Source organism: Nerophis lumbriciformis, linkage group LG01 (assembly GCF_033978685.3).
Source record: "Nerophis lumbriciformis linkage group LG01, RoL_Nlum_v2.1, whole genome shotgun sequence".
NCBI lineage: Eukaryota > Metazoa > Chordata > Actinopteri > Syngnathiformes > Syngnathidae > Nerophis > Nerophis lumbriciformis.
This window is the reverse complement of record NC_084548.2, coordinates 42330626-42354346: the sequence shown is the minus strand read 5'-3', so window position 1 is coordinate 42354346 and position 23721 is coordinate 42330626. Positions and strand designations below refer to the sequence as shown.

At 42.5% G+C, this 23721-nt stretch overlaps 1 protein-coding gene across 1 annotated transcript; it reads left to right on the top strand.

Annotated features, from left to right (window-relative positions):
• Positions 1–23721, top strand: LOC133620675 (rhodopsin-like). Its single transcript, XM_061982278.1, has 5 exons — positions 1–416; positions 483–651; positions 13311–13476; positions 13855–14094; positions 20893–23721. Exons 1-5 carry the CDS (start codon positions 56–58, stop codon positions 21019–21021), a joined length of 1065 nt encoding a protein of 354 aa, XP_061838262.1. The 5' UTR covers positions 1–55; the 3' UTR covers positions 21022–23721.

The following is a 23721-nucleotide window of genomic DNA, read 5'->3' as shown; positions in this document are numbered from 1 at the left end:
GACGGAAAAAAGAGACACACATATTCCAATACTCTCCTAAATTCTCAGAGCAACCATGAACGGCACAGAAGGACCCAACTTTTACATACCCATGTCTAACAAGACCGGGGTGGTTCGGAACCCTTTCGAGTACCCTCAGTACTACCTGGCCGAGCCTTGGAAGTTCTCGCTGGTGGCCGCCTACATGTTCTTCCTCATCATCACAGCCTTCCCCATCAATTTCCTTACACTCTACGTCACTGTTCAACACAAAAAACTGAGGACACCTCTGAACTATGTCCTGCTCAACCTGGCTGTAGCTGACCTCTTCATGGTGGTCGGGGGCTTCACTGTCACACTCTTCACGTCACTGCATGGATATTTCAGCTTGGGTGTCACTGGCTGCAGCATTGAGGGTTTCTTTGCCACTTTGGGAGGTAAGAGGCAAGAATTTGTCACATTATTTTCATGTGACGAGTCTAAACTATTTACTGTTTGTATAGGAGAGATTGCTCTGTGGTCTTTGGTGGTCTTGGCTATCGAACGCTACGTTGTGGTATGTAAGCCCATGGCCAACTTCCGCTTTGAGGAGAAACATGCCATTGCTGGACTGGGATTTACGTGGATCATGGCTCTAACCTGTGCTGCTCCACCACTGTTTGGATGGTCACGGTATTTAACTGTTACATTCTTTACTATAGTATTTGGACTTATTTAACCATTCAGAGATCCTTGTGTACTTTCAAATTTTTTATTTCATTAATTATGTTTAATTCATAATTTGCCAGATAATACTAATTTGAAGATATAACCATATTTTTAGAGTAGAAAATTGCAAAGTTACACAAAAACCAACATGTCCTTTTCTGGATCCCACTTTTATGTACATTAATGCAATTTCGAGTGTTTGTGTTTTCTGTTTGTTTTTCAATTAAAAAAATGACATTGAAAATGTTAAAATACCCCAAATATTATATATATATATATATATATATATTTTTTTTTTTGTTTGTTTTTGTTTTTATTTATTTATATATATATATATATATATATATATATATATATTGGCGCCGATCTACATTTCTGCCAGTGGGTGCTCGGACGGGCGGTAAATCAGACGCTGCTTTTCTGAGGCTATGTCTACATTAAGCCGGATAACCCCTTAAACGAATAATTATTTAGCCTAAGCCCTGTTTCAGTCACACTAAATCAGCGTTTAAGGTCCCCTTCCTCGGACAATTTTTTACTCGGGTAAGTGCGCCATGTATTTCTTGAATCTCCAGCTATGTACTCATTGATCGTTTACAAACTGAGTTCGGAGAGGAAGTGACGCCAGAAAGACGCGCCCCACACAGGAAGTGACGTCAGAAAGAACATGCCACAGCCAGCTTCATAATGAAGCGGTTTTGTAACGCGGAGCTAACCACTAGAAATATGGAGGCGAGTCATCCAGACATGCCCGTGTTTCTCCTTCCGTCTGTACAGACTCTTGTGGAAATGAATACCTTAAGAGAAAGCAATTGCAACTATTTGGGATACAACACTTCTCAGACGGCAAGAGAACTTTCGAATGTCGAGGTCAGCTGTGATTCTATTTACTGAAAAACTTTGTCCATTTGTCGAAGGAGAGACAACGAGAATGCGGGCTCCTGTGGATGTGATTAAAAAAAGGTAGCGTGTGCTTTGTATTACCTGGCCGTCGAGGGAAGACTAACTATGGAAAACGGCGAATGCTTTTGGACTGGCAAAGCAGACTATCAGTTATTGTCCGCCATGTATGTTGCGGACTCAACGTCTAGGTCCAGGGTATATAAAGTCACCAAAACCGAATGGACAATGAAGGTGAAGGCAAAAGAGTGAGGAGTGTCCTGACCAGATATCTAGATTCCTAGATTGACTGATGCAAAATGTTCTTTATCACATTGTTTACTTTCACGTGTCCAAGAAAGATTTGATTAATTTATGATGGCTCAGGTGTGATTCAGTACAATAGGGCCCCACAGCACCTGGATTCCAGTTAATTGAAATACCACAACACTGGATATTGTTCAGATAATTTAAATTTAAGAACTTCAGAATCAGAAATACTTTAATAATCCTCGAGGGGAAATTAAGATTTTCAGCACAATCCCATTCAAGATCAGACAAACATTACAGGGAGACAGAACAGGATTGCTTACACACAAAGCAACACTGGAGGTGACTATGACGTGCAAATTTTCCGCACATGCGTACTCGGTCGCGTTGCGCCAACTGACGGAGTGGGGAAGGGGTTTTTAAACGACTATTGTGTGTGTGTGGACAAGGATAAGGTTAGGTGGGATTTACCCTGGATAACCTTAGCGTAGAAGGGGCCTGAGCATGCGCGGTTTTTGCTTGGTGGTGAGAAAGAATTTGCCAGCAATCTCACGTGGGTGCCCGGCATACTCTCTGTAAAGCAGTAGTTCCATTGGCACCAAAACAGGCCAAGAACATAATACTACCACCACCATGCTTGACGGTAGGGGTGGTGTTCTGGCATTAAAGGCCTCACCTTTTCTCCACCAAACATATTGCTGGGTATTGTGGCCATCCATCCATCCATCCATTTTCTACCGCTTATCCCTTTCGGAGTTGCGGGGGCTGCTGGAGCCTATCTCAGCTACAATCGGACAGAAGGCGGGTACACCATGGACAAGTCGCCACCTCATCACAGGTGTTGTGGCCAAACAGCTAAATTTTTGTTTCATCTGACCACAGAACTTTCCTCCAGAAGGTCTTATCTTTGTCCATGTGATGTCAGATGAAACAAAAATTGAGCTGTTTGGCCAAAATACCCAGCAATATGTTTGGAGGAGAAAAAGTGAGGCCTTTAATCCCAGGAACACCACACCTCCCATCAAGCGTGGTGGTGGTAGTATTACGGTATGCTCTGGGCCTGTTCTTCTGCCAATGGAACTGGTGCTTAGCAGAGAGTAAATGGGACAATGAAAAAGGAGGATTACCTCCAAATTCTTCAAGACAACCTAAAATCATCAGCCCGAAGGTTGGGTCTTGGGCGCAGTTAGGTGTTCCAACAGGACAATGACCCCAAACACATGTCAAAAGCAGATTTGGTCACATTTTCAGTAGACCCATTATACATTCATAAAAGAACCAAATTTCATGAATGGTTTTTGTGACAAACAAGTATGTGCTCCAATCACTCTATCACAAAAAAATAGGAGTTGTAGAAATTATTGGAAACTCAAGACAGCCATGACATTATGTTCTTGACAAGTGTATGTAAACCTTTTGATCGCGACTATATATATATATATATATATATATGTATATATATATATATATATATATATATATATATATATAAATATGTATATTATATTAATTGCTTGCATTAATAAAATTTTCTTAAAATAAATCCCTTAATATTTGGATACAAATGCAATTTAGTAGTCAGAATGTCAGAGCAGGTCTACCAACTTTCATCATTATGAAAACTACTGTGACAAAAAGAGAGGTGAGATATTTGTTTCACTAATATGTCTGGCAACGTTTCAAGTGTGTTTTATTTATGAAGGAGATCTCCTCTCATTGAGTATATTGTCTTTATGCTATGTTGTGTAGTTTATTGTTAAATAAAAGCATCACAGACACTCATAGCTTATTTAAATGGCATCAATGACACGCCACTAATAGTTTTAACTTGCCACATACCTCTCTTTTACCGAAGGGGCCAAACTAACTAATTACCCCAGTTTTATCTAAAGTTTCATCATGGTTAATTTTGAAGCGAAAGTGGGTGCAAAGCACATCGCTGTAACTATCACTGATGTGCGGCGTGATCACTGCCTGTGGATTGCGCGCTGCCTTCAGGCGCCGGTCAAAATATACACTTTGATAAATCATCATTAATTTATGGTAACACGATATTTTTTTATATTAATCACATGCATTAACGCGTTAACATTGACAGCTCAAGTTTATACAGTCGTGGTCAAAAGTTTACATACACTTGTAAAGAACATAATGTCATGGCTGTCTTGAGTTTCCAATATTTTCTATAAATCTTATTTTTTTGTGATAGAGTGATTGGAGCACATACTTGTTTGTCACAAAAAACATTCATGAAGTTTGGTTCTTTTATGAATTTATTATGGGTCTACTGAAAATGTGACCAAATCTGCTGGGTCAAAAGTATACATACAGCAACATACATTATCAATTTTGGTGATGTAGAAAAGTTCCAATCAAATCAAATTAGCTTCATGGCATGGCCTGTTAACTTCATGTGAGTGATTATGATTGACGACACCTGTTGACTTCGCTGAGCCCATTTAAATAGGGCTCATGTGATGCAGTCATTAGACTCGGTTAAAAAGGCGACAATGGGAAAGTCAAAGGAAATCAGCACAGATCTGAAAAAACTAATTATTGACTTGAACAAGTCAGGAAAGTCACTTGGAGCCATTTCAAAGCAGCTTAAGGTCCCAAGAGCAACTGTGCAAACAAGTGTTCATAAGTATAAAGTGCATGGCACAGTTTTGTCACTGCCACGATCAGGAAGAAAACGCAAGCTATCACCTGCTGCTGAGAGAAAATTGGTCAGGATGATCAAGAGTCAACCGAGAACCACCAAAAAGCAGGTCTGCAATGAATTGGAAGCTGCTGGAACACAGATGTCAGTGTCCACAGTCAAGCGTGTTTTGCATCGCCATGGACTGAGAGGCTACTATGCAAGAAGGAAGCCATTGTTGCAGAAGCGACACCTTAAGGCTCGTCTAAAGTTTGCTGGTAATCACATGGACAAAAATAAGACCTTCTGGAGGAAAATTCTGTGGTCAGATGAAACAAAAATTGAGCTGTTTGGCCACAATACCCAGCAATATGTTTGGAGGAGAAACGGTGAGGCCTTTAATCCCAAGAACACCATTCCTACCGTCAAGCATGGTGGTGGTAGTATTATATGCTCTGGGCCTGTTTTGCTGCCAATAGAACTGGTGCTTTACAGAGAGTAAATGGGACAATGGAAAAAGGAGGATTACCTCCAAAAGAAAGGCTAAATCAGGCTAGAATTAAGGTTTTAGAATGGCCTTTCCAAAGTCCTGACTTAAACCCCATTGAGAACATGTGGACAATGCTGAAGAAACAAGTCCATGTCAGAAAACCAACACATTTTGCTGAACTGCATCAATTTTGTCAAGAGGAGTGGTCAAAAATTCAACCAGAAGCTTGCCAGAAGCTTGTGGATGGCTATCAAAAGTGCCTTATTGCAGTGAAACTTGCCAAAGGACATGTGACCAAGTATCAACATTGCTGTATGTATACTTTTGACCCAGCAGATTTGGTCACATTTTCAGTAGACCCATAATAAATTCATAAAAGAACCAAACTTCATTAATGTTTTTTGTGACCAACAAGTATGTGCTCCAGTCACTCTATCACAAACAAATAAGAGTTGTAGAATTCATTGGAAACTCAAGACAGCCATGACATTATGTTCTTTACAAGTGTATGTAAACTTTTGACCACGACTGTATGTGTATAAGTATATTGTGTAGTGGGTTTACATAATTCACCCACGGAACTTGAGTTATGATTAGAGCGTTCCGGTCAGGCGGATTTGAATGTAACACATTTCCGTTGTTGTGCACAGACTAGAGAAAGGCACGGATGTAGAATACTGCTCCGTTGTTATTGTAAGTTGCTGAATGTCATAAAACTAGCTCCCTCTTTTGACACTCCTCCTTCGACTCCCTTTTTTACATGCTACATTGGTGACCCCGACGTCCGTCCTGCTGAAGTTCCCGGGACCGTGCCGAACATTGAACGAAGCGACATGACAAATTCCATCATTCTCAAATTGCCAGAGTTTTGTGAGTCGTCTGCGACGACGTGGTTCGCACAGGCTGAGGCCCAGTTCGCCCTGCGTGTTACTACGGACGATGCCACGCGCTATGGCACTAGGGAGCTACATGGTGGCCAGAGAAGTAAGCTTTATTACATCCCATCCGGCCCAGGACAAATATGCGGTGCTTAAAGCTTATCTCCACAAAATTGTTGAACTGTCTCGGTCAGAACGATCTTGACGTCTCCCAGCAATTCAGGACATGGGAGAAAGCAAGCCCTCTGAACACATGGAGATGATTTTGAACCTGCTGGGTACAGAGGAGCCGAATTTCCTCTTCATAGAGTTGTTTTTGCTACACATGCAACCACACGTCCAGACAGTTCTCTCTAATACAGTTATTACTGAGCCACGTGCTTTGGCAGAGGAAGCGGACAGCTTCATCCTGGCCACCCAGCGCTTCACCCCTGACATATTGTCCCTGACGCGCAGTCGCGGGCCCTTAGGCGCCAGTGTGCGCCCGGGCAGGGGGAACACCGCCACCGACAGCCGTGCCAGCCCTGGATTGTGCTACTTTCATGCACGTTTTGGTGCCAAGGCTAAGAGCTGCCGCTCCTCTCGTAGCTACACCGCCACCTTAAATGCCAAGTAGTGGCCGTGAACGCAGGCACAGAGGACTGGCTGCTATTTGTCGAAGTCACCCACACCGGATGCAGATTCCTCTGTGACATTGGCGCCCAGAGCAGCGTCCTACCAGCTACAGTTGATGACGCTGCCGGCGGGGAGCATGGGCCACCTTTAAAGTTCGCCAACGACACCCCCATCCGGACATATGGCACAAAGACCGTGGACTTATGTTTCGCGGATCAACGGTTTACGTGGGACTTTGTCACAACAGACATTTCCTTTCCCCTCCTTAGTGCTGATTTTTTGTGCGCCCACGGACTTCTGGTGGACGTCATGAACAGCCGCCTTCTCCTCGTTCACATGTGTTCGTGACAAGGGGTCATATAACGGCCTTTCCAGCTTGGTCTCTGAATGCGACGAATACTAACAGCTTCTCAGTGGTTTCCCCGCTCTCTGAAACGGCCCATCTTTTCGGCCATCACGACTAAACATGGGGTGGAGTACCACATCAAGACCAAAGGCCGTCCCATCCATGCGAGAGCACAACGGCTCAACCCGGAGAGACTGGCGGCTGGAACATCATCCACCACTCAGACAGCCCATGGGCTTCGCCGCTTCACATGGTCCCGAAGCCGGATGGTGGATGGTGTCCGTGCGGCGACAACCGGGGCCTCAATGATGCCACCATGCCCGATCGCTACACAGTCGCCCACATTCAGGAGGTCTTCGCGTATCTGGCGGGGATGCTCCGGTTTTCCAAAGTGGACCTGGTACGGGTTTACCACCAAGTCCCTGTGCATCCTGCAGACATCTGTGGACTGCTGTGGAGACGCCTTTCGGGTCGTTTGAATTCCTCAGGATGCCTTTCAGACTGAAGAACGTGGCCCAATCCTTCCAGCGGCTGATGGACTCGCCGCTTTGAGACTCTGCACTTAGAGACATGCCGTTTGTTTTTGTCTACTTGGGCGATGTACTGGTCGTCAGCTCCTCCTGACAAAGCCCCAGGACCTCTTCACGAGGCTCGACCAGCATGAACTGATCATAAACCCAGCGAAGTGTGTCTTTAGAGTGACGTCCATCCAGTTCCTCGGGCACCTCATCAGCAAGGATGGGGCAGCACCCCTGCCTTTGAAGGTGGAAGCCGTTCTGGTTGTCCCTGCCCTTGCTTGGCCTGGAAGCGCCGAGAATTTATCAGGTTGGTTACATTTTACCATAGGTTTATCCGTCAGGCAGCCCACATCATGCGCCCGCTGTACGAGGTCCTAAGGGGTAAGTCCCCCAACCAGGATGTCGACTGGACAGCCGAGAGGAATAGGGCGTTTGAAGACACGGAGGTCACGTTGTGCCGGGATGCCATGTTGGTCTACCTGGCCCCAGAAGCCCCAGTCGCTCTCACGACAGATGTATCTGACTATGCTGTCAGCGCTGTGCTGGAGAAGTGGGTCGACGGCAGCTGGCACCCTCTTGCCTTTTTTAGCCGTCAGCTGATTCCCAGGGAGTGTAAATACAGCACCTTTGACAGAGCGCTGCTCGGCGCCTGGTTGGCAATCCGCCACTTCCACTTCATTCTGGAAGGTTGTGAGTTTACGATTTTTGTGGACCACAAACCTCTCATGTTTTCAATGTCCAGTGACTGAGCCGTGGTCCGCTCGCCAGCAACACCAGCTATCGTTCATCACATTGCGGGCAAGTTCAACGTGGTCGTAGACTGCCTCTCTGGATTGATCATCGGCACGGTGCAGCTGGGTCTTGACAGTTCACGTATGGTGCGGACTAGGCCTCATACCACAGGATTCTAATACTTAAGGGTTCAGACACTGGACTGCGCCTGGACGAGGTCGTGGTCGGCGATTCAGGGGTCAGGCTGTGGTGCGATCTCTCAACTGGCCAGCCGAGGCCCCTCGTCCCAGTTGGCTGGCAGCGGGCTGTTTTTGAGGCAGTCCACGGTCTCTCCCACACCGGCAGAAAGGTCTCTGCAAGGCTAGTGGCTCAGAAGTTTGTCTGGAGGTGGATGAAGAAGGACTTACGGGCCTGGGTCGACTCATGTGTGCCCTGTCAGCGCGCAAAAGTACACCGCCACACCAAACCACCGTTGGAGCTGTTTGCTGTCTCAGAGAGGAGGTTTGACAGTGTTAACATACACCTGGTGGGCCCACTTCCCCCTTCACACGGTTTCACCTACCTCCACACGATGGTGGACAGGATGACCCGCTGGCCGGAAGTCGTTCCCCTCGCGTCATCGTTGGCCGCTGATATGGCTCGGGCGTTTGTCGGCATGTGTGTCGCATGCTTCGAAACCCTTTACGACCTCTCCTGCGCAGTTTACTTTAGAGATCTGGAACAAAGTCACTGGGGTGCTGGGTGTCAAGCTGCACCGCACCACCGCTTACCATCCCCAGGATAAGGGTTTGTGTGAGCGATTCCACCGCTGGGGGATTTCGGTGGCCAATGCAACCTGGTCCGCGGCCTGGCAGCAGTCTTCCCTGTAGGAGGCCGCCGTTGCTTCCGCACCCGTCCCTACATCACAGCATGGAACCCTGCTTCTCAGGTGCCCCCCAGTCTGCGCTCGGCGGATTTTGTTTTCATTCGTCACAACGCCCACCGTGAACACTTGCGCCCCCCCCTACGACAGACTGTTTAAGGTCCTCATCATCGGCGGTCACTCGAACGAGTATGACGATCATCCTGGTAGGGGTTTATCCCTTTGTGGAGGATGCCTGTGCGTGACTTTGTTTTACGTGGGTAGACTGGTACACAGACAGTCACCACACGATCCTTGACAGAATCGGGTCAGGGTCCAGTGGCATGGAGTCCAACACGACTGGGGACCCTTTTCTGATGCAGCCTTCTTACGCCATCGCCGTTGAGGTCTTCACCATATACCTGGCTAGGGGGCAGTCAGGTACTAGGCCTTTGCCAAGGGCCACCTGGGGTAACAGTGGTATAGCTCGGTTGGTAGAGCGGCCGTGCCAGCAACTTGAGGGTTGCAGGTTCGATCCCCGCTTCTGCCATCCTAGTCACTGCCGTTGTGTCCTTGGGCAAGACACTTTACCCACCTGCTCCCAGTGCCACCCACACTGGTTTAAATGTAACTTAGATATTGGGTTTCACAATGTAAAGCGCTTTGAGTCACTTGAGAAAAAGCGCTATATAAATGTAATTCACATCACTTCACTAAAGGGGTTAACCTCCTAGTGCCCCAAGACCCCATAGAGGAGCCTCCACTCCTGGATGCACTTTAACGTCATGCCCAGGACACTAAGGTCCTACAACACGATGGTGGACAGGATGACCTGCTGGCTGGAAGCCGTTCCCCTCACATCATCGTTGGCAGCTGATATGGCTCGGGCGTTCATCGGCATGTGGGTGATAAGAGAATGGTCGTGGACGTTGGATGGCAGACCTGAGACAGTTTCCATTGACAGTATCAAGCCGGCCCACGTAGATACAGTATGTCAAGGCCATTGGAATTGGCCCAGGTCCCATACAGCGACCTCCCCCCATCCCCTAATCCAATCGGGGTGCCCTCTGCCAGCGCCATTCCCCCCTTGCCCTGGGGGCCCCAACCCACCCCCCATCTCCGCAGCCCCTGCTGTCTCTACTCACCGTGGTCCGGCCCTCATCCCTCCCCGGCGCGAGGATTTTAGACTGTGTCGGAATTCTGGCGGGGCTTGTGTAGTGGGTTTACTTAATTCACCCACGAAACTTGAGTTATGGTTAGAGAGTTCCGGTCAGACGGGTTTTAAGGGAATGCTTTTCCGTTGTTGTGCACAGACTAGAGAAAGGCATGGATGTAAAGTACTGCTCCATCGTTATTGTTATTGTAAGTTGCTGAATGTCATTTAAGCAGTTAGCTCCCTCTTTTGACACTTCTCCTTCGACTCTCTTCTTTACGCGCTACAATGTATAAATAAATTATATGTATATATATATATTTATATATGTATACATACATTTTTATATATATATATATGTGTGTGTGTGTGTGTGTGTGTGTGTGTGTGTGTGTGTATGTATATGTGTAAATATCCATCCATCCATCCATTTTCTACCGCTTGTCCATTTCAGGGTCGCGGGGGGTGCTGGAGCCTATCCTAGCTGCACTCGGGTGGTAGGCGGGGTACACCTTGGACAAGTCGCCACCTCATCACAGGGCCAACACAGATAGACAGACAACATTCACACTCACATTCACACACTAGGGCCAATTTAGTGTTGCCAATCAACCTATCCCCAGGTGCATGTCTTTGGAGGTGGGAGGAAGCCGGAGTACCTGGAGGGAACCCACGCAGTCACGGGGAGAATGTGCAAACTCCTATGTATACATTATATGATATATATGTATATGTATGTACAATGATATGTATATTATAGGCTGAAACTATTTTAAAAGATTTACCTGTTTAAAGTTAAAAAAATACTAACATACCGGCATAAAATTATCACATCCATTCTTTGTCATTAGGATCGGTGCATTAAAATCAATGTTGCGCCAAATCATTCACCCATCTATGTGCCTATTAATTATAATAATAATAATAACAACGATAATATCAATATTAATATTAATAAATAATTGGAGACTCTAAATTGTCTTGTCCCCACAATTATTTTTTCTTCGTACTTTCTTTTTCGGTCCAGTTGCATCCAACACTAAGTATATCCAAACCTTTGATGAAGTTAAACACTAATAATGCAACAAGAGAAGTATGCCACACTTCTCTTTTGTAAAGTAAATTTGTACAATATCTACAATGAATGATCAACAATATTATTTGCCCATGTGGCTGGACAGGACAATTAAAAAAAAAATTGTCCATAGGCGTCTTTATGAACCCTGTATCCGCCTCTCGCCCGAAGTCAACTAGGATAGGCTCCAGCTTACCCATGATTCCAATTAGTGGTATAGAACAGGGATTCTCTAACTGTGGTACGTGTACACTAGTAGTATGCCAAAGAATCCCTTGATTGAAGTACAGTGTTTTATTTTCCTACATTCAAACTGTGTGTAATGTTTCAGTGGCCAACAATATTAAACATACATGTTGAATAAAACCTCTGCGTTGATTTTAATGAATACTTAAGCCTACTATGAGCAGTGTTGGGTTTGTTACTGAAAACCAGTAACTAGTTACAGTTACTAGTTACTTTATTTCAAAAGTTACTCAGTTACTAACTCAGTTACTTACACCAAAAAGTAATGCGTTACTGTGAAAAGTAACTAGTTACTTCTTTTTTTTTCCCTTTTTTTTTTTTTTAAGGCTCCCATTAATGCCCTTTTAGCCTTCATTTCAGTACTGTTATTGCACTGGAGAATAATACAATCTGTTGATCAACTTGACATGCATTTGCATCACTGAACTCAGAAAGCAATGTGGTCTACATACAACACACAAAGACAAAGATATGTTTCAAAGGGCCAATTTATTTCAGGCCAGAACAAATTGACAAAACTATTTTAAATAGCTGCAACATAATGACCCTTTAACTTTAACTTTTTTTTGATCAAAGACACAAGTTACATTCAACTAAAATGTTATTTTCTTTGTGCTCGACAAAAGAAAAGTATTGAGAATGTCTCCATGTTAAGAAACTCGACTTCTGGCTTCGCCATGATGTCTTGTTAGTTGTTATGAGAGTAGCGTATGTGTGTGTGTGTGTGTGTGGCCCTTTAAGATATGACAGCATGTGAGGTGAGTGACATCGGTGAGTGAGTGGGCGAGAGAGGTGAGGGAACGGCGACAGTGAGTGCGTGAAGCCTGCAGGTGCTCTAGCTTGGTGGATGGCTGTGTCCAATAAAGTCACAAAGTTGCAACAAACCGCCGGCCTTGTTATTCACCCTCAACTGTAAAGACCCACTTCCGGGTAAAGTGAAGGTTGTTATCCCCGAAGTACATACGCCCTGGAGGAACGTCTCCCCTGCGCCTCTCAACTACGGTCTGGGAGTCCCCCCCTCCCCCTGCCCCCTCCCACGCAAAGCACGCCATTTCTTTTCCACCCCAGCGCTCCAATAAAACACACTCAGATCTTCTTTTTCTAGCCGATACTACATAAAAAATAACGTAAAATAACGCAGTAACGCATCATGTAGTAACGGTAACTGAGTTACTGAATATAAAAAATAACGTGTTAGATTACTAGTTACCGCCGAAACTAACGGCGTTACAGTAACGCGTTACTTTGTAACGCGTTAGTCCCAACACTGACTATGAGTCTGTATTTTATTGGTCATTATGGGGGTACTTGGAGAGGCAAGTTTGTTTGAAGTGGTACGTTTAAGAACCACTCGTATAAAAAAATGGATGTATTATAATAACAAATAATAATGATAACATTCTCATTGAAATCTATTTAATGGATTGTTTTCCATTCGTTGAAAAACAGTTGAGTTATGTAAGCATACTGGTCTTTGAAGTGTTAAACACAAAATGTAGTTATTTGAAATCTATATTGCTGGCTAAAGTTGTTTCAAAGATTAACTTGTGTTAAGTTGACAAACGTATACATTTTTACAGCAGTTTTTGAGAAGATGCTATTTTTTGTCATTAAGATCTTAAGTGTGAGGTTTTTTGACATTGTAGAAAATAATGCATGAAATTCAATGAAAAACAATGTTGCATCTCATGCCTAATTATAATAATAGTAATAAATGAATACTCCTTGAAGTGCAATTTATGTAAATGATTGTATTTGTTTTTCAATAAGTACTGCGGAGTTATGTAATGACACTGGCCGTTAAAGGGTTAAACACTGATATAATATATTTTTGCAAAGCAGTTCAAATGAATTAATTCACAGTGAGGTGCAGTAGATAAAAGATGAAAGAGAGCAGCTTCTTTAAAAGAGATTGTTGAGACTGTTGTGTGTGTGATTGCAGGTACATCCCAGAGGGAATGCAGTGTTCCTGCGGCATTGACTACTACACACCCAACCCTGAGTTCAACAACACCTCATTTGTCATCTACATGTTTGTCCTGCATTTCAGCATCCCTCTTGTCGTCATCTTCTTCTGCTACGGTCGCCTGCTCTGCACCGTGCGAGTGGTATGGTTCCCCCCCCTGCCATACGCAACATTCAGAATGGGACATCTTCTCCATCCATGCAGGCGATTTTCTTCTTATCGGCCCACACCTCCTTAAGGGAGGCAGGGAGCGCCACGGAGAGGACAGGGTCTAACGGCTCAAGGGCACTTCAGGAGGGCAAAGGATTGCCAGGAAGGCAGCTTAGAGCCAAGTAGTCCAGCTGCCTCACTGTGTCATCCTGATGCCTTCATGAATAATAACCTAGAAATTCATAATTGATGTAGTCACCTGCGATTACTTGTGTTGTAAAATGTAAGCAGAACGTATAACAAGTACAGCTCTACATTGTGTGGCTTTGTTTTACATGTGGATCTCACGTTTGTGTGTTTGTGTGGGCAGGCTGCGGCCCAGCAGCAGGAGTCTGAAAGCACCCAGAGAGCCGAGAGAGAGGTGACTCGCATGGTCATCGTCATGGTGATGTCCTTCCTGGTGTGCTGGGTGCCGTACGCCAGCGTGGCTTGGTACATCTTCGCCAACCAAGGAGTCGCCTTTGGACCAGTGTTCATGACCGCGCCGGCATTCTTTGCCAAGAGTTCTGCCCTCTACAACCCGGTAATCTACATCCTGCTCAATAAGCAGGTATGTGGAGCAAAGATGACCTTGTTTTTCTCTACACAAGAGTGAAAAGACCACTACACTACCGTAATCTCTTTCTCTCTCTTACTCGATATGTTTTACTTGCAGTTTCGCTAGCAGTGGATCAAACAAAAAAACAGACAATAACTAAATTAAACTAATATGCAGTAGTGGTTGTCACACTTTTTCCTGTCCTGGGAATTGCTCATCATCAAAAACATCTTTCAATAATCATCCCACATTAAGTGTTGGCTTGAAGTGTGCATCCTCTCATTTTTACAAATGATTGTAACAAAGAAGTATTAAACTGTCAAAGACATGCTGACACATTGTGACAAGCAACCCCATAACGAGCTTGGTTGTCACAATGTTATTTTAATAGGAAATATATTTTAAAGAAGGCAGAACTAAACTAAAAAGTTTAATTGCACTGACATGTTGAGGGGACGGCGTGGCGCAACCTGAGGGTTCCTGGTTCGATCCCCTGCTTCTACCAATCTAGTCACGTCCGTTGTGTCCTAGTGGTTAGAGTGTCCGCCCTGAAATCGGTAGATTGTGAGTTCAAACCCCGGCTGAGTCATACCAAAGACTATTAAAAATGGGACCCATTACCTCCCTGCTTGGCACTCAGAATCAAGGGTTGGAATTGGGGGTTAAATCACCAAAAATGATTCCCGGGCGCGGCACCGCTGCTGCCCACTGCTCCCCTCACCTCCCAGGGGGTGGAACAAGGGGATGGGTCAAATGCAGAGGACACATTTCACCCCACCTAGTGTGTGTGTGACAATCAGTGGTACTTCAACTTTAACTTTAACTTCACCCTTGCTCCTGATGGGTCGTAGTTAGGGCCTTGCATGGCAGCTCCCGCCATCAGGGTGTGAATGGGTGAATGTGGAAATAGTGTCAAAGCGCTTTGAGTGCCTTGAAAGTAGAAAAGCGCTATACAAGTATAACCCATTTACCATTTACTATTTGATAAATACATACCTTCACACATCTTAACACAATATGAGCAGTAAACAAATGTTTAGATGTTTACTGTGCTGTGTATGCGATATGTATGATGAATATATGAGTATACAGTAATCCTTTGCCGAATCACACTTCAAAGTTTGCAGCTTCGCTGTATCGCGGATTTTTTTTTAAATATTTTTAAAGCATATTCTATGTATTTGTGGGCAAAATTAAGCATTTTTAAGAACACAAAATGGCTACATGAACAAAAAATATCAATCCTACGGTAGTATTGAGATCAGACCAATCAGAGTGCCGTTCAGTATCGTGGTCACTGATTGGCTCAGCCTCCAACAGCATTACTCTATTGGATTACAGGAGTATAAAGGTGGTTATGTGGTTTTGTTTCAGGTTTGGATGGCTCTCAAAATGTTTTAAAGAATTATAGAGGTTTTTTAAGTTTGAGGTTTAGAAATATTTGTTGTATAATTTATAATCAAAAATACTGTAAATCACTGATCTGGTATACTTCCAAACAGAACAAATTACCTGCAGGCCAATAAACAACATACCCCCAGTAAATATTCAAGCATGTTTTTCCAGAGAGAAAGGGGATATGATCTGAGAGGGAAACTCAATCTGAAACATCTGTATGCACGCTCCACTCTAAAACTTTTTGCATTTCAATATGTGGAGTGAAACTGTGGAGCAGACAGGCGGAGGAACTCAGACAATGTCCAACCATGAGCAAATTGAAACAGGGGTACAAACAGATGGTATTTACAGACTACAGGGAAGAAGAGGGTTCATACGAGGGTGCTCACATTTTGCAATACTTGCTCTTTGCTATTTATGTGATTTATTTTGACACAAGCAGTTACAGCGTGGTTGTTTCCTCCTACTCCTTTTCAAACATACAAATATTTTTATCATTTAGTGTTTCAAGTGTAATGTAGTATTCATATTTATTTATTTTTTAATTCATCCATCCATCCATTTTCTCCCGCTAGTCGCTCTCGAGGTCGCAGAGGGTGCTGGAGCCTATCCCAGCTGCATTCGGGCAGAAGGCGGGGTACACCCTGGACAAGTCACCACCTCATCGCAGGGCCAACACAGATAGACAGACAACATTCACACTCACATTCACACACTAGGGACAATTTAGTGTTGCCAATCAGCCTTGTTTGTATTAAATAATGCATTCATTCATTCATTCAATAATTCCTACTTTGCAGTAATTAATTTACCTTGGTCAGGCCCGGAACCAATTAAAAGCGACAAACAAGGGTTTATTGTATGTGACAACCAACTCCAAAAAGAATGCGCCGAACAGCCCCAACTGGAATTTCCTGCTGGCATCAAGGCGAACAAATGTGTAACAACCATGTTAGCTAGCTAATAACAATCAAAAATTATAGCTTTCCATTAATACTTTTTAGGCTAAGCATTATTTTTTGCTAATCTAAGAGAGGTCTGATTTTAATTCCATGCATTTCTATTCCACAATTAGAATTTTTTTTTTTGTAAAATGCCGAAAATGACTTCTTTTGTTTGGCTAATTGGCATTTGGCATTTTGATTAAGGTTTGCCGTAATCAATCCATGCACAATGTTTAACTTATTTATTAGCCCACCACCCAATGTAAGATTTATCTGCTGAATTCCCAGCATATTTTTGTTCATGTTTCTGTAACAGTTTTCAACCTAATTTAAATTCTTCAAGCTAAAATCTAATAATTAATATACAGTAAAGCTTTGTTTTACAAAAAAGCTAAAACATTTTTGATTATGAAACATTAATTGTATTTTTTTTAATTCTTTTACTTGCCAAATAACAAACAAAAAATATTTAGTTTTAAACATGTATTTTTGAAAACATTTTTTATAAGAAGCCATTGTGACAATAACAGCTTTGTGCTTAACTCAAAAAGTCCCTAAATGCCATATATGAAACGTTTTTGAGTGGCTATCATGTGACCACTATGTAACTTTTCACGTATTAAATGGCTTAGCAAAAAAGGCAGCGTATAGTGCAGGGGTGTCAACGGCCCAGGTTTAATCCAGCCCGCAAAATGAGTTTGCTAAGTATAAAAATGAGCAGCAATTTTTAAATGAAAGATACACCTATTTTAAATGTGTCCACTGGATGTTGCAATAGCAATTTCAGTGTAACCCACATCACAATGTTTAAAGATGACGTGTCAGCTGACTTCAAGCGTCCTTTGGATTGGCTGCCGCTACTCCAATCAGCGCAGGTGCAAGCAATTAGCTGCTCCTGTTGTGGCTGGCGGAAGAAGACTATTGCTGTAACGACGCACAAAAAACTTTTTTTAATGTAAATTATCCACTCAACAGATTAAATAACATAACAGTAAGATGCAAAGACTTAAGTCAACATGACCATCATCTTTGTAGTTAGAATTCCGTGCAGCGCTCGCAATTCGTTGACTGCACGATGTGCACTCTGAACTCCTTTGTAAAAATGTGTCTTTCCTACATTTTGTCATGTCTGGGATCATGTTTTGTTTAAGTTATGTTCTGCTTGGTTTTTGGACTCTTTTTAGTTCCTGCTTTTTCACTCCTTTGTCTTGTTTCCATGGTTACCCATTAGTTTCACCTGTTCCACGTTTGGACTCATTGTGCACTCTTGTTAGTTTTGTCACCATAGCAACCCATTAGTTTTCACCTGTCCTCACAACTCACGCACCTGTCTTTAATCATGTATTCACTATTTAAGCCCGTAGTTGCCAGGCAATCAGCCTGGCGACATCACACTCTGTCAGGAATTGGACTTTGGCGTGGTTTGTTTTCCCATGGTGCAAAGGATTTGGACCGGACATGGCGTGAAGGTAAATACATATTTAATTTTAACACTCAAAAAAGGAACAAACAAAAGGTGCTCACAGTGGAGGCACAAAACCTAACGCAGGGAACAAAAACTTGGACTATGCATAACTATGAACATGGCAAAACAAAAGACACTAACTGTGGCATAAATAAACACAACTTACTTGCGGAAGCAAAGAGCAGCATGAACGATGGTATCAAGAGTGTCAGGGGTATATCGAGAGTGTGCTGCTCTTTGCTTCCGCAAGTAAGTTGTGTTTATTTATGCCACAGTTAGTGTCTTTTGTTTTGCCATGTTCATAGTTATGCATAGTCCAAGTTTTTGTTCCCTGCGTTAAGTTTTGTGCCTCCACTGTGAGCACCTTTTGTTTGTTCCTTTTTTGAGTGTTAAAATTAAATATGTATTTACCTTCACGCCATGTCCGGTCCAAATCCTTTGCACCATGGGAAAACAAACCACGCCAAAGTCCAAGTCCAAGTCCTGACACATTTGTTTATTCTATTTTATTTTATGCTTACATCTACCATGTTCACATTGTTAAGTTTGTATTTATGTTACCTTTAATTCAGCTATTATGGTGTCATTTTGACAATTGTTTTGATCATATTATAGTTGTAATATTTGAATGATGATAAATGAATGTGTTGTGGCAGTTGTGGATGTCACCAATGCGGAGGTTTGAGGAAACACTTGGTTGCTTTTCCAAACTCGTTTTTAATGTTGAACTGCCAACATGAAAATGCTAATCAGGAAGTGCTTGAAGTTGAATGAATTTGTAAATATACTGAGACAAGGTCTAAGTTAATTGTGTTCTTCATAGTGTTTTGAAACTGCACCAATTTCTTCCTCAGAATTTTCAACTAACTTAAAGTGTTTTGCCAAGAGGATGATTTGTAATATGTACATTTTTAGAATGTGCTCGTTCTATTTTAGGCCAAAGTAAGACAAAGAAAACAGTTTTGAAGTTGTCTTTATTTTTGAATTATTATGCCATTATTTTAACAGTATGGGTGGGAAAATATTTTTTTCCATGGGGCCCCTGAGCTAAAATTAGTTTGACACCCCTGGTATAGTGTCACAGAATAATGAGCTAGCTCATTTTTAAAAGGGTTATTTTGAACCCAATTTAACAATTCTAAGCCTTTAAAAAGGTGTCAAATATTACAATTCACTTACCATATTTCATCACTGAATGAAAATACAAAACAAGCTACACAAATATCACTTCAAGCCTTTAACCTCAAACCTGCAATGGAAATCCAACGTAAAGTATTCGTCAAAAAAACAGCAAAAATTCAAAGCACATTGGCGGTACTGAGAACAAGAAAACTGTCAAGTGGAGTTATTCAATGTCCAATGTAAACAGTATGTATTCAGATATGTAGTGCATTAATTTAAAGGGGACTTATTATGCAAAACCAACTTTTCTTACCTAATGGTGTCTGTTTTTGTGTATTTATAATCTGCATGAGTCCCGGAAATTTGAAATCAACCCATGGAGACATTATGGAAATATTTATAAAACAATCTTGCCTTCTTTTCTACTTCCTCAAAACGAGCTGTTTGGAATTTGCCCAATTTATGACGTTTTTCTTATTGGTAACATCCGTTGACATCACCATATACTCTTAAGTTTTACCCAAAGAGCTTTGCGCGAGGTGGCCATTGTACTTCGTCGTTGTAGTCAATAAGATCCTTCTTTTCCCCTCTTGTTGTGGGGCAGACTGACTCATTCGGGCACATGCATCTTAAGCTGTTGCCATTTCGAATACAAAGTAGCAGTAGACTCCATATGGAAGCTCTTAAAACTACAACATGGCTGATGAGGAGAAGACGCAGTCCAAGTGGAGGCACGTGAATAAGACCGCCCACAAAACGTTGCATCCTGTAAAAAACAGTCAGAAAGCGCCTTGAAGAAGGTCTGTAAAACATAATCTATGCAAAATTTTGACCAAAAAAACACTATTACATGTTCTGTAGACCACAAGGAAGTGTTTTAAATGTGTAAAAAAAAAAATCATAATATCCATTCTTCCATTTTCTACCGTTTGTCCCCAATATAACCATGTTAAATCAAATATGTAGTATTTAAAAAAAAAAACATAAAACGTGGTATAAACTGTAGCCCATCATTGTCCTTTGGTAATTGTAGGCTACATTTGTGAAACACTGTTTGCTATGTATAATGTAAAGTAGGGATGTCCGATAATGGCTTTTTGCCGATATCCGATATTCCGATATTGTCCAACTCTTTAATTACCGATACCGATATCAACCGATACCAATATCAACCGATATATGCAGTTGTGGAATTAACACATTATTATGCCTAATTTGGACAACCAGGTATGGTGAAGATGAGGTACTTTTTAAAAATAATAATAAAATAAGATAAATAAATTAAAAACATTTTCTTGAATAAAAAAGAAAGTAAAACTATATAAAAACAGTTACATAGAAACTAGTAATTAATGAAAATTAATAAAATTAACTGTTAAAGGTTAGTACTATTAGTGGACCAGCAGCACGCACAATCATGTGTGCTTACGGACTGTATTCCTTGCAGACTGTATTGATATATATTGATATATAATGTAGGAACCAGAATATTAATAACAGAAAGAAACAACCCTTTTGTGTGAATGAGTGTAAATTGGGGAAGGAGGTTTTTTGGGTTGGTGCACTAATTGTAAGTGTATCTTGTGTTTTTATTGTTGATTTAATAAAAAAACCAAAAAAAACCAAAAAAAAAAACCCCCAATACCGATAATAAAAAAAACGATACCGATAATTTCCGATATTACATTTTAACGCATTTATCGGCCGATAATATTGGCAGGCCGATATTATCGGACATCTCTAATGTAAAGCAAACATTTTATTTATTTAAACAGTATGTATTCATTCCAGATGTTTTTCAGCACCGTGCCATCTGCTGGATGTGGTTAGTTCCAATCCAAACATGTCTTTCACGACTCCTTTTCTTTTGTCATCCTCCAGTTTAGAAACTGCATGATTACCACAGTGTGCTGTGGCAAGAACCCCTTTGGAGACGACGACGTCACCGCCAGTGCCGTGTCTAAAACCCAGACTTCATCCATCGCCTCCAGCCAGGTGGCCCCTGCTTGACCCACACACCCAAACGCTCTCTCACCCTCTTCTTCCTCGTCCCTCCTCCTCCTCAGTGTCCCATCTGTCCCGCTTTGAGAGCCACCAACACCAAGAAGCAAGCATCATGTCTTTTCTTCTTCTTTGGCCAACCCTCTCACTTACCTGTCACTGCACCTGCAGCCTCTCACTTACCTGTCACTGCACCTGCAGCCTCTCACTTACCTGTCACTGCACCTGCAGCCTCTCACTTACCTGTCACTGCACCTGCAGCCTACTTGGGAATATTCAACCCTTCTCTTGGAGCAGTATAGCTCGGTTGGTAGAGCGGCCGTCCCAGCAACTTGAGGGTTGCAGGTTCAATCCCCGCTTCTGCCATCATTGTCACTGCCGTTGCGTCCTTGGGCAAGACACTTTACCCACCTGCTCCCAGTGCCACCCACACTAGTTTAAATGTAACTTAGATATTGGGTTTCACTATGTAAAGCGCTTTGAGTCACTTGAGAAAAAGCGCTATATAAATGTAATTCACTTCACTTCACACTTCACACTTCACACTCTTGTGTCCATTAGCTACTTGCCCATCATGTATCCAGAGTAAAAAAGGGTAAAAATATGTTTTTTTTAGTTACAAAGCAGCCAATCAAAAGATGTTTGCTTAAGAAAACACCATCGGATGTCAGTTATGGACGTTTTTCTGAGAACAGCAGTATCTAAAAAACACTAACTTTATGACAAATTTATACTTTTGTAGTTCAGTGCTAACATGTTTTTGGCGACACCTAGTGGTCACAATAATCATTATATTAAGGTCATTATGCAGTAAGTTTAATGATGCGGACACGTTTGTTACCGGATAGTTTCTTAAAATTAATATTTTTTGCTGATGACACAACTGAAGCTAATACAAATAATAACAGAAGAAATGAACAAATGAAAAAGATGGTTGACAAAAACAGACTGTCTTTGAAAATCAGTAAAACTAAAATAATGCTATTTGGTAACAGCAGAAGAGAAAGTCAAACACAAATAGAAATAGATGGAGTAGACATTGAAAGAGTAAATGAAATCACATTTTTAGGTGTAATGATTGATGATAAAATGAACTGGAAATCTTATATAAAAATATACAACATAAAGTGGCAAGAAATACATCAATAATGAATAAAGCACAATATTTTATTGTACCATAAATGTGTACCTCCATATTCTCTACTACTTGCTAGTGTCACCATATCTGAGTTATTGAGCAGAAATGTGGTGAAATACGTACAAAAGTACACTTCATTCACTAACCGTGTTAGAAAAACGATCAGTTATAATAATACATAATGTTGGATATATAGAACATTCAAACTCTTCATGTATTGAATCGAAAATATCGAAATTCATCGATATAGTGAATTTGCAAACTGCTAAAATGACTAGATCTGACCAATCTAAGTTTATGAGCACAAACTAATCAAACCTACTAGGATGAGCGGCGAAACATCTTCCAAGACAAACCAAGCAGTCCAGATGCTAACAATTGAACGCCCTGAGATGACTAAAATTATGCACAAAGCAAACTTGAACCTGCTACCCAAGAATGTACAACAATTCTTCTCAACAAAGGAAGAGAAATATAACCTCAGAGGAAAATGTAACTTAAAACATTTGTATGCACGTACTTAAGACCTTTATTATATCAGTATGTGGAATTCAATTATGGAACGTATTAAACAAAGAAATCAAACAATGTACTAATATGATCCATGATAACAATGTTATTCATCTCACTATATGAAATAAAACCTACTTCACTATTTATTATGCCATCCATCCATCCATCCATCCATCTTCTTCCGCTTATCCGAGGTCGGGTCGCGGAGACAGCAGCCTAAGCAGGGAAGCCCTGACTTTCCTCTCCCCAGCCACTTCATCCAGCTCTTCCCGGGGGATCCCAAGGCGTTCCCAGGCGAGAGATAGCCTTCCCAACGTGTCCTGGGTGTTCCCCGTGGCCTCCTACCGGTCGGACGTGCCCTAAACACCTCCCTAGGGAGGCGTTCGGGTGGCATCCTGACCAGATGCCCGAACCACCTTACCTGGCTCCTCTCGATGTGGAGAACTGGTTCCAGAGCCTTTGCTGTGCGCCGAAGTGAGTCCGACTATATCTAGCCGGAACTTCTCCACCTCGCGCACTAGCTCAGGCTCCTTCCCCCCCCAGCAAGGTGACGTTCCACGTCCCAAGAACTAGCTTATGTAGCCGAGGATTGAACCGCCAAGTGCCCTGCCTTCGGCTGCCGCACAGCTCACAAAGCACCCGACCTCTATGGCCCCTCCCATGAGTGGTGAGCCCATTGGAGGGGGGACCCACGTTGCCTCTTCGGGCTGTGCCCGGCCGGTCCCCATGGGGACAGGGCCAGCCATCAGGCGCTCGCCATCGTGCCCCAACTCCGGGCCTGGCTCCAGAGGGGGGCCCCGGTGACCCGTATCCTGGCGAGGGAAATCTGAGTCTCGGTTTTTGTAATTCCATAGAAGTCTGCTCTTTGTCTATTGTTTATTTATTATGTATTCATTTATTTGTTCTAATGTAATCATTTATGGAGTATATTGTGAATAAAATGAAAACAGGAAGTGAACAAAAGTGTTAGCATTGCTATGTAGTGGAAAAGGGGTAGGATTAAATAAGCTCTGCTTCTTTCTACTCTTTTTCGAACATGTTGAAAAGAGAAAGTGGAA

Coding starts and splice junctions, on each gene's coding strand:
- LOC133620675 (XM_061982278.1), top strand. CDS start 56: ATGAACGGCACAGAAGGACCCAACTTTTACATACCCATGTCTAACAAG. Junction 417..482: donor TTTCTTTGCCACTTTGGGAG/GTAAGAGGCAAG, acceptor CTGTTTGTATAG/GAGAGATTGCTCTGTGGTCT. Junction 13,477..13,854: donor TGCTCTGCACCGTGCGAGTG/GTATGGTTCCCC, acceptor TTGTGTGGGCAG/GCTGCGGCCCAGCAGCAGGA.